The sequence below is a fragment of the Lycium barbarum genome, chromosome 4 (assembly GCF_019175385.1).
Source record: "Lycium barbarum isolate Lr01 chromosome 4, ASM1917538v2, whole genome shotgun sequence".
Taxonomy (NCBI): Eukaryota; Viridiplantae; Streptophyta; class Magnoliopsida; order Solanales; family Solanaceae; genus Lycium; species Lycium barbarum.
This window is the reverse complement of record NC_083340.1, coordinates 68,582,115-68,595,869: the sequence shown is the minus strand read 5'-3', so window position 1 is coordinate 68,595,869 and position 13,755 is coordinate 68,582,115. Positions and strand designations below refer to the sequence as shown.

The window sequence follows — 13,755 nt, the reverse complement described above, 5'->3', positions numbered from 1 at the left end:
TTCATACTCATTTCCATGATATATTGATATTGCATGGTTATGGTACTGATGATGATAAGTGAGAGAGTGTAGCCTCCGAGGTCTTTGTCAGAGAGCATAAAAGAAAGATGAGAGTCTGTGATCTAAGGTCATTTACCGGAGCGAAATGAGTGTACGTTGCCCAAGGTTTCTTGTCAGGAACGAATGAGTGTACGATTCTTGTCGGGAACCAATGAGTGTACGATGCCCGAGGTTTCTTGTCGAGATCGAGAGAGTGCTCGTGATCCGAGGAGTCATTTTCCGGAGCGAGTGGTACATGGACTTCGCGGGTCCCCCATGGGTTGTGCTGCCGAGATGTGATGTTCTATCGTCGGTGTACATGTGTATGGTGCTTATGCATTGCATTCATCATACATACATTATTGCATTGCATTGTACCTTTAGATTTCCTGTGGTATGTTGTGACACAATTGTGATATATTGGTTTGGAATGATTATACTGAGACTTGGCACAGTTGGGCTTAGATGCTATAACATAGGTGGTGATTTGTTGTGATATGATTGTGATGTACTGGTTAGGATTGATTATACTGAGACTTGGCACAGTTGGGTTTAGATGCTATAACATAGGTGATGGCTTGTACCGTGGATATGGATTCGTGTTGCCATGTACCTTGTTGTTTTACGTGTTTATCTTGCTTTGTTGTCTTTATATACGTTAGCTAATCTTAGTCAGCCTATGATACCTACTAGCACTTGTTCTTTGTACTGACCTGCACTTGCTGCATTCTTTTATGAATGCAGAGTACCATGTAGGATCTACTTCAACTCCTCATGGTTGATATTCGAGGCTTGCTTAGTCAAGTCTTTCAGGGTGAGGATGAGGACGTTTGCTGCCTGAAGACTCTTCCTATTATTATGTCTTTATTTCCATTCTAAGACATGACTTTGAGACTATTGATGTATTATCATTCAGAGTTATGGTATTTAGTTAGATGCTCTTGTATGACCAGACTAGATACTGGGGTTGGATTTCATTTACTTACGTTATTTTCCTTTCTTCCGCTATTTTTCAATAAATTATGAATGTTGAGTTAAGGGTCCGCCTACAGAGGTGGGAAAGGTAGGTGCCCGCACAACTTAGTGAAATTGGATAGTGACATCTCTGCAAAAGGAGATTGTACATTAAGCGTTGCCAAAAATGGCTGATGACGATGAGAGAGGAAGGGTTGAGACACGGCGGTGTTAAGCGTTTCCTTAGAGGAAACCCTTTTTTATGGGTAAAGGGTCATTTGGTTGCTGAAGGAATAAAGGGGGTTTACCCGTTTAATTTGCCGACTTGGGCCGGGTCTTGGTCCCATTGGATTGGGCCTGGCCAGTTAAAAAAGGGGAGGGGGATTTAATTTTTGGTATACATGATATAAACATGTATATGTGCATATGCATGTATACATTTGACTACGTGTGTGTACTCGGGGATAAAAAATCACAAATGTGGTCACACTTGCAAATGTCTATCAATTAAACACCTTAATTATGACCAAGATTTAACTAATTAACCCGCTTAGTTAAATTAAGGCATAATTATTTACAAAAAAATGACTTAAAGTACAATTACAACCTCAATTGACTTAAACCATGAGATTGGTCAATTCAATTATGGCCACATCTAATCTAATCAACCAATTTACAACTAATTTTGCACCAATGGCCTTAATTGATTTAAACCATGAAATTGGTTATTTTAATCATGGCAAGAATTAAAATAATCAAGAAATTTAAAAGCTAATCTTGCAATGATGACCTCAATTGACTTAAACCATGAAAATTGGTTGTTTCAATTAACGCCAGAATTGCCCAACAAATTGATTATTTCAATTGTAGCCTTAATTAATCATACAGTAAGCAGTTTATGAATTTAACCACAATTAAACACTTGATTAATCATGATTAACTGCAAAATTAAGAATTGAGGAGTAAAAAGGATTAATTCATTTAATTCATCAGATTTCTTGAATTTAACGGAGTAAAATGCTTGCTAATTGATTTTTTTGACAATTTTAACAACTAGATAAGTAATTGTTTTTGAATTATCTTTTTGATTAGCAGTTGACAAATTCTTCATATTAATTATAAATGTAAATTGATTTTTAAATGATTTATAATATTATCGAAGTTATTTTGCCAAACGAAGTGGAAAAATATTATCTAAATAATTTTATAAAATCATTTTGACTTGTAGAAAATACATATTTTACTCCGTTTGATATCCAAGGACTCTGGGTAATTAAAATAAATTACGGGAGGTCAAACCTTAGGTGTCAACACCCCTCGAGTTCCATCTCGACTATCCAACTAAGTCATAAATCAAGTTTCAGACCTAACAGACTGTCCAAACTTGCATACAGGCTCGTTAACCCCAGATGTTGACTTTGGTCAACCATTCTCATTTCTTAACTTAAGAATTTCCAAAAAAAAAAAAATACTATTTCTCTTTTGATACTCACCGGATTGCCTTGAGAATCGCTCAATCCATCCCTGCAAGTCAAAAACATCATAATAAAGCTAAGGGAAGAGTCACTTAGGGGAGAAAAGGATAAAAATATCAAAACGACATAGGGTCATTACATCTTCTTGTATTGTAGGGGGTGCCGCCATGTTTCAAGGTACTAGCCTTTGTAAAAAGGTCTAGCTTGATACACTTGTTAGGACCGCGCTACTCCTATGTGCTCTAAGAATCTGATTGTTAGAGCAAATTATGTAACAAGATGATGCAGCGGAATGTAAAATCAACACAATAATTTCATGTGGAAAACTCCTTGCTCAAGAGAATAAAACCACGATCTATCATCCTATAGGATTTACCAAATTTCTTTCACTAAAACAGGAGCCCTTATAATAGCTACAATAACCTAAGAACCTGTTCCCTAAACAGTCTGACCTAAATCATAATCTAAAAAATTAAACCAACAAATACCTATTACACAATACTTGAAAAGGTAATAGATGGAACCACAATAGAACCTAAGCTAGACAACCTAAAGAACTAAATTATAATTTCATCATAAGCCCAATTCTGTCGTCGTGTAGTTGGCTTTTCTAAGACTAAGTTTGATTGCTCTCACTTAAGCCTCTCATTGGAATGTTGTGATTTGTGGTTGTGATAAAGCTCTAAAGCTTGTTCGTGTTGTCTTTATACATAAGTAGTTGCTGCCTTGAATAGTTGAATCCAGCCAAGTTTTGGTTTCATTAATTATATCCGAAAATCAAACCTTATTTTACTTGGATCTTCCTCTCTTTCATTGTATGCGTGCCGCCTTCCTTGTCCTACTTCAATGCTAATTTCCATGTTGATCAACTTATGGTATTTGCGATATTATTACCATAACTTAAAATCCAACTCTTTATTGAGTAGGACTCAGTCAATATTCTTTCTTCTCTAACGTCGGCCTGAAAAAACTTCTAGTCTGCAATTGCGTAGTAAGGATCAGTTCTTTTGAGAAGTTCCTTTCCAGATATGACTGCTTCACTGAATCCTTTGGACATCTGCGTGGATGTCTGGTTCTTCATTTTAATCCTTCCTTATATCAACCTTGATTGTCATTGGGTGCATTTTTTTGTCAAATCATCAAAACTTCTATGTAAGATCATGATCATTGAGCGAATATCTACTCAACAGAATCCTCCATACGGGTCACCCTGTTTTCCAGTGTAAGCATAGGACTAGATGGTCTCACACTCTACTTCACGATGGTAGCATCAAAGTACATGGAAGCTGCCTCTACCTTATGATCATAGAAGTCATTCTCAGGAATATCACAACCTGTCAGGAATTTAAGTCAACAACTAGGATGGAACAACTTCTTCGACCCCTCATGCTTCACCTTGCCTATCTGCTACGACACAATCTTTCCCAATTTAAATTTCATCATTGTTAGAATAACATAAACCAGGAAAACTCATAGATGATCGACATTAGTGTCGAAAGCAGCGGGTGGAATCCTGCAGTTGATCATATTCAAAGCAATATTGGCCTCAATCTTGAAGTGTGAGTGCCTAGGCTTGTTATGGTGGTTGTCCTTGTCTCTCTTCCATATGGCCAAGACCTCAGGACACATAGAGTCTCATGTATGTCCTTATAGTCCGACCTCCTATGTAAATGCCAAAAGTACTTATGGGAGTGCTCGATGAATTGCGTCATCTGATTGATAACAACTTGACAACTCGGTTATGATAGGCACCAAGTACTCTATAGGCAAACCATAAAAAAAATTAATCCATTATTCAATTAATAAGAGGAAACATAAAGTGAGAACATTAAATAAGCCATAAATGTAGTTCATACTTATAAACTATGGAAAATAGCAAATACACCTCCAAAGCTTGCTCATTGGTACAAGAGCCTCTAAAATATGAATACAAAGTCTGAAAATGTCTCAATACAACTATCTCACAATATTAAAGGCAGAATAAAAGTAGGGATAGAATGGAGTGATGTTGTGGATCGGCCAGTAATCTCACCCCAAAATCTCTAATAAGAAACTTGTGAAATCAAGCGAGTCTGCATGCTTCACCGGTACATAAATCTAAATCTGCACACAAAAAGATACAACAAGTGTATTATGGGTATGAGGATCATTATGTACTCAGCAAGTATCATTGGCCGATCCTAATGAAGTAGTCTCAAGGGTTGGTCTTTGAAAACACCTTGCTTCTATACTTTAACAGATGTTAGTGTCAATAGCTATATACTGTCAACAGATAACAAGGGAAATAACACTATAAATCTAGATGAAATCTCACATTCAACAAAATAGAGCGGATAAACATCCTTAAATAACTTAATTACAAAAAGATCCTCCAATTAGAGTCTAAAAAGTCTTAACTTGCCTTAAATCCGAAGTAACAAGACTCACGAAATAGCCTTGCCCTTCCTGAGCACCTCTGAACGCTCCCAATTTGTTCAAATACGAGTTCTACATGAGTATATGAATCTTTTGATACCCGTATTAGCGTAAAACTAGCCAATCCAAAAGTCAACCCTGAGCCCCTATGGTCAAAACTAGAATTTTATTTCAAAATCATATTATCCATAGTCTAAAGATTAATTTTATCCAATTCCATCCACAAATCGGGTCTCAAATAAAAATTTTATATTCTCATAAAGTCTAGGGTTGGTATCCCAATTTCATCAACTCATTTAGGGAGAAAAATTCTCAATAATCGAAAGGAATCACCAAAATGAGTTGATTGCCCAAAAAAATCAACAAATTTCGAAACCAATAGCTCCCAAAATTGAAATAGGAAATAATAAGTCAAATTGTGGATTTTAAGTTTGCCCAGGTCCCCTTCTATGCGATCGCGGAGTTATCAGCTTGCGATCGTGGGACCCCCACAAAATAAACCTCTGTGATCGCGGACACCACTCGCGTGGTTGCGATGTATTGCTAGGTCTCCAAATTCTATGTAATCGCGGCACAGACCTCACAACCGCGATGACTCTTTCCCTTAACAACTCCTTATGATCGTAGGTCTCTCCATCACGATCGCAAAGACCAAAGACTGACACTAGAAACTAGGAAAAATCTGATGCCTCAAGTTGTCCATTTAGATGCCTGAAATTCACTTGAACCCCTCGGAATACAAAACCAACTATGCAAGTCACATCGAGAAAAACCTACGAATTTGCTGGAACAAACATCGATCCGGGGTTTTCTAGGCACATCTTTTATCGTGGGCAACTCTAAATTTTCAATTTAACTAGTATGCAACTCAAGTGTCCGTATCACCGCTGAACCCATCGATATCCGTCTAAACTATCCATCTAAGTCATAAATCACTCTCTGTACCTGTAGGAACTTTCAAACCTTGATTTTGAGTTTGTTTACCCCGAATGTTGACTTTGGTCGATTCTTATTTTATTTTTCCTTAAGAACTCTAGCTTTTGGTTGCCTTCTCTAATACTCGCTCGATTGCCTTGAGAATCATGTCACTCGTACCCGCAAGTCATAATTCACATTTTAAGTCTACGGGGAATGACATTTAGGGGAATAAGATCCTAGTAGCCAAAACAATCGGACAGGTCGTTACCATAGTACTTGTAGGCTTGTATATGCTTTTAGGAGGTTCACTCCTTCCTTTTTGTCTCTTGCTATGATCATTTCTATTTACTTGATCCTCCCAATATATCTCTAGTATTCTATCTTTGATTAGGAGGTTGCAGGTCATTAGAATCATTCTTGGTATTAGGACCTGGTTTTTGGATGTTAAAATTATTTTTTCTCCTCAGCCTCCATTTCTTCCAATCTCTTCCTTTCTAGAATTCTACATTTCACTACATAATGAGCAAGTTTTAATATTTTCATATTTGATTTTCTGCTCAAACTCCTTTGAAGGATAATTATCATCCGCTAAACCAACCCAAACACTATTAACTAGAGGTTAATTAAGATTATCTACTTCAACTCTCACCTTGGCCATACATGATCTCATCATATTCTTTGTTGCAACATCAAGTCCTAGCGGAGTTCCTACTTCCCAACAATTTGTTTGGCATACTACCAATTGTGTATGTCAAAGGGTAAATCAGGTTAGAGAACTAGATGGGGACGATAAGGAGATTGTCTTTCGGTTTAAAATTCGGGGTTCACTTTTGTAGCCATAACTGAAAGCCCTCAATCTATATATTATCCAGTGTTTTAAAAGGCGAGGGCATAAGGCGGGGTGTTTTACGTCTGCCTCGGTGAGGCGTAAGCCCCGAGGCACGGGGCGTAAGCCCTATGGGGTTTTAATTTTTAGTATTTTATAAAGTGGTGGAAAGTTCTACAAAGTGGTGGTTAGACCGACTTTACTGTACGTGGCGGAGTGTTGGCCAGTCAAGAAATTTCACGTTCAGAAGATGAAAGTTGCGGAAATGCGAATGCTGCGGTGGATGTGTGGGCACACTAGGAGGGATAGAATTAGGAATGAAGATATCCGAGACAAGTGGGAGTGGCATCAGTGGAGGACAAGATGCAGGAAGCGAGGCTGAGATGGTTTGGGCATGTGAAGAGGAGAGACACAGATGCTCCAGTGCGGAGGTGTGAGAGGTTGGCTATGGGCGGTTTCAGGAGAGGCAAAGGGAGGCCGAAGAAGTATTGGGGAGAGGTGATTAGACAGGATATGGCACAGTTTCAGCTCACCGAGGACATGACCTTAGATAGGAGGTTGTGGAGGACTCAGATTAGGATAGAAGGCTAGACGGCTTATCTTTTCACCATAGTAGTTGTAGTTTTTCTCATTTGTTTATTACCATTTGATTTCTGCATTTGATTGCTGCTTATATTTGTTGGGCCGTTGCACTTTGGTTATCTTATTTATCTATAGTAGTTAATGCTCGTTTCTTTCCGGACTGTTCTACCATGACTTTCTCGCTTTTGTTATTCGTTGTTTTCATATTATTTTCGATATGCTTGGTCCTATCTGACCTTTTGTCTTGTTTTCCACTCTTGTTCTCCTCTCTTGAGCCGAGGGTCTTTCGGAAACAACCGCCCTACCTTTCAAGGCGGGGGTTAGGTCTGCGTACACTCTACCCTCCCCAGACCCTACATGGTGGGATTATACTGGGCTTGTTGTTGTTGTATTTTATAAAATGATATAATTATAAGAAATACTTTTAAATAGGTGAAATAGCGTAAAAAATTGAAGAAAACTATAAATAAGTGATATATATATGCTCCACCCCCCAAAAAAAAAACTAATTAGAACGATCTATTATACGTCTATATATATATATATATATGCTCCACCCCCACAAAAAAACTAATTAGAACAATCTATTATACGCTACTTACAAGTACAAGTGACTGCTCGTTACTTTTTTGAGACAGTAGAAGACAAGATAAATAATTGGAAAAAAACATATATTAGGTATTCTAGCAATAAAAAAAGGTCTTGACTTTTAAATTTAATGTTTCAGTTCCTTTTTAAAACATTTGAGTAATTACATGTTGACTTTTGACAATTTGGGCATTATACTAAGGACTTATTTAACAAATTTCGTTTTAGTTTGAAGAAGTTTTCTAGGCTTACGCCCCAACAAAAAACACTCGCCCCAAACGCCCGGGCGTATGCCCCAAATTGCTGGGCGTATGCCTTTTGGGACTTTCACCCCGACCCATCGCCCCGGGGCATTTTTGGTACGCCCTGCCCCAAGGCTCGCCCCGAAAACGCCTTTTAAAACACTGATATTACCCTCTTGTGAAGAACCTTGCAATCCTCATCGTTACTCATGAAAACATAGAGATAATCGTATACACCTATCTTCCCTGATCCTTTTAGGAGGTATTTTTCAGAACACTTTGACCTAATTATATCAAATTGGGGGCGGCTCTTGAGGAATCATTCAACAATTGTTCTCCTACATTAATTTCTGCCATCACCACATAGTAATACTTAAGCCTTGGAAATCACCGCCGACAGTCTATTATGGATAGTTCTTTGTGTATTTGGCGATTCTTGCTCTTGGGGATTGTGAGTCACAGAGGAGCATGGTGTTTCTTTTAACGCAGTAGCGGAGGATAAATTCTTTCCACCGAAAACACCCATCTTCTGGATCGCCTTAGGTGAGGCTTCCTTCTGGTCAGGTAGGCGCGCCGGAGGGGAGTCGCTCGGTGAGCCATAGGACCTGGTCAGATCTGTAGCGATTAAAAGAAAAGAAGCAATAACGGTAACTTTGAAAGGAGTAGCGTGAGATGAATAGTTTTTTATTCCTTAACCTAAATAATATACCGGAAAATAAATTAGAAAAGTACTTTAAAAGAAAAATTTATTATTGCAGTTATAATTGTATATACAATATAATTGGAGAAAAGCCAATGGAGCTTTATTGCCGTTGGTAACAATTACTGGTTAAATTGAGGAGTTTAAATAAACATACGTGATCAACATCAAAAGTAGAATTATACTTATATACAACTATCAGGCAAAATGACTCCTTTCTTAATTCCTTGAACGTTCTTGCAAAATGATTTTGCCTTTTTGTTCATATGAGTGAGCTTTATGTCTTGTATTTGGATTCTTTCGCATGGATTGCTCGGGCTGCAGTCAAATTTCATAGCTACTTGAGTTGTCGACGTCCCTTGTATATTTTTATATGTTACTTCACTAATCTTTACACCAGATGTCTGCAAAATAACCACAATAAATGAAATAACAATTTGGATTCATGATTATTTCCTCTGTATCAAACAATTTATCTACCGAGGAGAACATCAAATAATTAAATCGGACAACTACGAGTTAAACAAACTCTCAATCAACTCAATATCAACATATCAAAATATGCTCCGATATTGTTTCCACCTTTAGTTAATCAAGAGGAAAGCATACTAAAAATCATTCCTTTGATGGTCAATACTTATACGACTAGAAAACCGAATTCTAGCGAGTCGAGAATCTTACGTGAACATTTTGCAAATGTAATATGTTGAATGTAAAAACAATTGAGAATATGTTTCCTTTTTTTTTTAATTTTAATTAAAAAAGTGAAAACTGCAAACAGTTTGCTAAAAAAACTCAACCGCCCACCCCCACCCGTTCCTTTTTTCCTTCTTCTGGTTCCAAGAGTTACCTGTCCTGGACAATCTTCGTTGTTGGGGCAATAATTTTGATCAATGATGATTGGATTGTCAACGTACTTCATGACTATGTTACGATAATTAATGCTGTTGACAAAACCGGTGCTCGGTCTTGCCCAAGATTTTATTCTTAATCCATTATCAGATCCTGTGAATATAGAGTAAGTCAATGTCACATTCTGAACTCCATCTTCTTCATAATTCCTTCCAAGACTTCCAATACTGCAAGACAAAGACTAAATGTCAAATAAAAGGATTACATTGATCGAAATATGAGCGACATTTCTTGTCCCTTGTTTGAACAAGTGAAGGTTAGTAGTCACACCGTCGTTCAATTATTACTACTTTTTCTCACACATTTTAATTTATTGTTGAGTATGGAAGATTTTGATTTTGGTTAGTCCATGTAGTTTATGAAAATTTTATTGTATTTTAAATATTGAATCAATATCCAAAGTAGAATTGAATTTAAATTATTTGATCCTAGTATATTCCTAAGATATGTTGTGCTACTCTCTAGTTTAAAGATGAAGCAAAATTTGATCAAATTTTCAAAGACACCAACTTAAGAGAGGGGGGGGGGGGGGGGGGGGGGGGGGCGAAAAGCCCCATCCGTTCTTCTCCTTCAAAACCTTAGGGGCTAGGGCTATACAAAGGAATCGTATAAACGTCAATACATAAAATCTCTCTGTATGTACCAAAGGAGATTGGAACATATATACGTAGACATAATTAAGTAACTAAAAGTGTGGTGTCTTTATGTCGAATTTCATATCTCATCTAAAACTTAAGCTATTAGAGAGAGCTCACTTTTTATTTTCTTAATTATGTCTTCAACACTCTAAAAACTTAGGTTTTAAAAAGTGCAACAGGCACACAATTCAACACGATAACAAAGTAGGCAGAGATCCTTGGTCGAGTCTCATTGCTGCCCATTTAAAAAAATCACGTGCTTGGTCCACATGAAAAAGAACCGGCCCTCAGTGTGTGTCGTACACAAAATTCTGTAAATAAATGGGATGGTCATACAGTTAAAGTGTATATATATTGTCATCACAGTATAACACGAATGGCTTACCTAACACCATGTCCGGGTCCACATAAAATTTTCTCCATCCAAAGGTTTCTTGTGCCAGGACCAATAGATATACAGTCATCTCCAGTTTTGATTCTACAACCAGTGATAGTAACACCGGTTGATGATTGAACATGTATGCCATCTGTGTTTGGGCTCTGGTCTGGGGCTATCATTCTTACATTTCGAACCATCACGTTGTTGCAGCTATTGATCACAAGGTGTGTTACCTGGCTGTTGATTGATAGTAAGCCACTTATCTCAACATCATTAGCCCAATTGAAGGTTATCGACTGCAATTGTCACATAAAGGAATTAGGATACTATAATATTTCACGTAGTTATATGTTGTTGTTTTCACATGGTAATTTTGATATATTAAAATGGATTGAGATATTTATTCTATACATGGATAGGTAGAACGGAATGGAGAGAGCATAAACATGTATAATTTCCCAATGGCACAATATGTTTATGTGCATGTGTTTTATGTCTATTTCAGATGGTGTCAAATAAAATGGTTAGGAACGTAGGATAATAAAACTAGTAGAGAATTTTTTTAATGAAAAAACCTTATGAAGGTTTAATCTTTCTTTCTTCTACCATCCCCACGCCTAAAACTCCCAGTCAAACAAAAAAGAATGATTTTCTCATAAATGGAAGATTATCCTCAACGAAGAAAATGTTACCACTGTAATAGTTTAAGATTTAGACCTTCAAAAGAAGTTGGCCATGTTTCAATTTTTGTGAGACACACATTTCTCTTTGTGAAAATTACTTAATCTTAGCATCCTTATTTTATTTTAGTGACGTTACTTGTTGGGATGTTCACCGCCACTCATCTGAAACTCTCATCGCTACTCATTTAAAAGGACATTTTTGATACTTCGCATATATTTAGTTTATTCTTCTTTATTCAGCGCCATTATATAAATTGGAAAGGAAGGAGTATTCATTAGTGCATGAGCTATTAAGAAACATACCCTAGCTCCAACTGGGCAATTCTTGCCTGACTTCCGGCATTCCCAAAAGGCAGCTCCTTTAGCATCAAAATTTCCACCAATGACCGAAATCCCGTTAACCTTAATGAACACTAGCCAGTAGCCTGAGTTGCCAATTTCCCAATAATCCAATGGTGCCACAAGTGTTCCATCAATCTTTACAGTAATTCTATTTTTACATGGCCCCCTAAATGTTGCTGATTTTATTAGATAACGCCCCCGTGGAACGTAAATGGTTGCCGGTTCCACTGAGCTGCATGCAGCTCCCCATGCCTTTAGAAATGGCTCAGTTGCATCAGTTTGGCCATTTGGTTTTGCACCAAAGCTTAGCACATTGTAAGTTGTTGCTGCATTTGATAATTCCATGAATAAAAATACAGAAGAGAAGAGGACAATAATGCAAGATATTATCAGGTTAGCCATGTTGAGGAAAAATAGATTTTCTTGTGGCAATAGAAATGAAAGTTGATACTTTGATGTTGGAAAAAACGGATAACTAATCATAGTATTTATAGTGTTAGAAAAGTGAGGTGTTTGAGATGTCTTTCTTGAATTTATTGCCAGTAATTGAGGCAATGATCGGAGAAATGCATGAATGAAATCCAAAAGTGTAAGTCGTACGTCGATATAATACTATGATATGTACGTACGGCAGCCACGTTACAAGTTATTTGGTATTTGTTTTGGTAGATAAGCATGGTTTCTTCAAACTTTTCCTTCAAGAAATTATGTGCATGAAAACTAATTATTAAGGTATCTGATGGGCGCAATAAATAAATACTCGGTCAAATGGTAGGACTTTGTGTACAATGTTTAAGTACGGCTTTTAATTGACGGCTTTAATTATGAAAGCGGAAACACTTAAAACCCCAAATAAGAAAAGGAAAAAAAAAAAAAAACCAACGAACAAAGAAAGGGAATATTAACAAGATTGTGTTAGGAATATGTAACTCATTCAAATAAATATGTGGTTATGAATGTGTCACCAAAAAGAGAGCCCGGTACACTAAGCTTCTGCGTGTCGTCCTAAAAGGGTTTGAATTATGGTGGGTCTTATGTTTGCAACCTAGCCTTACATTTCGGCAAGGTTGTTTCCACGAACTTGAATCCATGATATCCTAATTATATGGTGACAATTTTTACCGTTGCATCAAGACTCCCTTCGAATGTGTCACTCATGCAAATAAATTAATAGTTTGAAATATGGTGCAGGAAAATACTTTCCGGTAAAAACGTTTTTTTATTAGGTGATAATGATGTGTTTGCCCGATGATCAAGCTAAGTAGCCATAACTTGAAAACTAGGAAATCCAAGCTTTGTTTGAAGCAAAGTTGTCAATTCTATCTTGCTTATAGTGTCTTTTTCCTCAAAACCCCTTTCTATTTGCTGCTAGCTGATTTTATATTTTAACAATTAATCCGGGTATTGCTACTTAATTATACGCGGAGAAGGCATAACGGAATTGGTGGTGTAAAGCCAACTTTAAAGAAAGCTAAGACTTTAAATTTAATTAAGAAAAAAATATATATGTTAAGTTGATTTCTGTTCTATTTGTTTTGTAACGATGGTGTACGAACTATCTTGTACTTATCTTGAGAATACTTGATTATCTGCTAGCTCCCACCATCGAAGATATGTGATAATTCTACTCACCAAGATTTCAGCAATATTTTTTTATAGAAAACATCCACAATAAAGTTAGTATTTAAGTCGTACCAGATCTTTTATTCTCATGACTACAAAAAAAAAAAGGGTAATTTGTGGAGGTTGAAAGTTGCAATTCGCGGAGGTTTTAAGCTCCACTAGTAACTAGTGGAGGCTAAAACTTCCGCGAATTGCAACTTTCAACCTCCACAAATTACCCTTTTTTTTGTAGTGTCTAGTGCCCGAATCAACGTTGCACTTATAAGTCCTATTCTGACACAAGTAGTTCCGAATGTGTTGTAAACCACCCAAGGCGCTACAAACCTATCTTAGAGATCTGGTGACTCCCAAGAACAGTTGTTAATAGTTCTTAAATCATAAAACTCAAATAAAAATCTTTCTTTGGAATCCTCATTAAATAGTTCAACAATAAACATTC

The 13,755-nt window shown here is 36.9% G+C and overlaps 1 protein-coding gene across 1 annotated transcript; it reads right to left on the bottom strand.

Moving 5' to 3' along the window:
• Positions 1-8,924: 8,924 nt before the first annotated feature.
• On the bottom strand, positions 8,925-12,110 carry LOC132638444 (polygalacturonase-like). The gene is made up of 4 exons (XM_060355319.1): positions 11,655-12,110; positions 10,675-10,964; positions 9,590-9,818; positions 8,925-9,143 (listed from the first exon to the last, which is right to left on the bottom strand). Exons 1-4 carry the CDS (start codon positions 12,093-12,095, stop codon positions 8,925-8,927), a joined length of 1,179 nt encoding a protein of 392 aa, XP_060211302.1. The 5' UTR covers positions 12,096-12,110.
• Between the last annotated feature and the right edge of the window lie 1,645 nt (positions 12,111-13,755).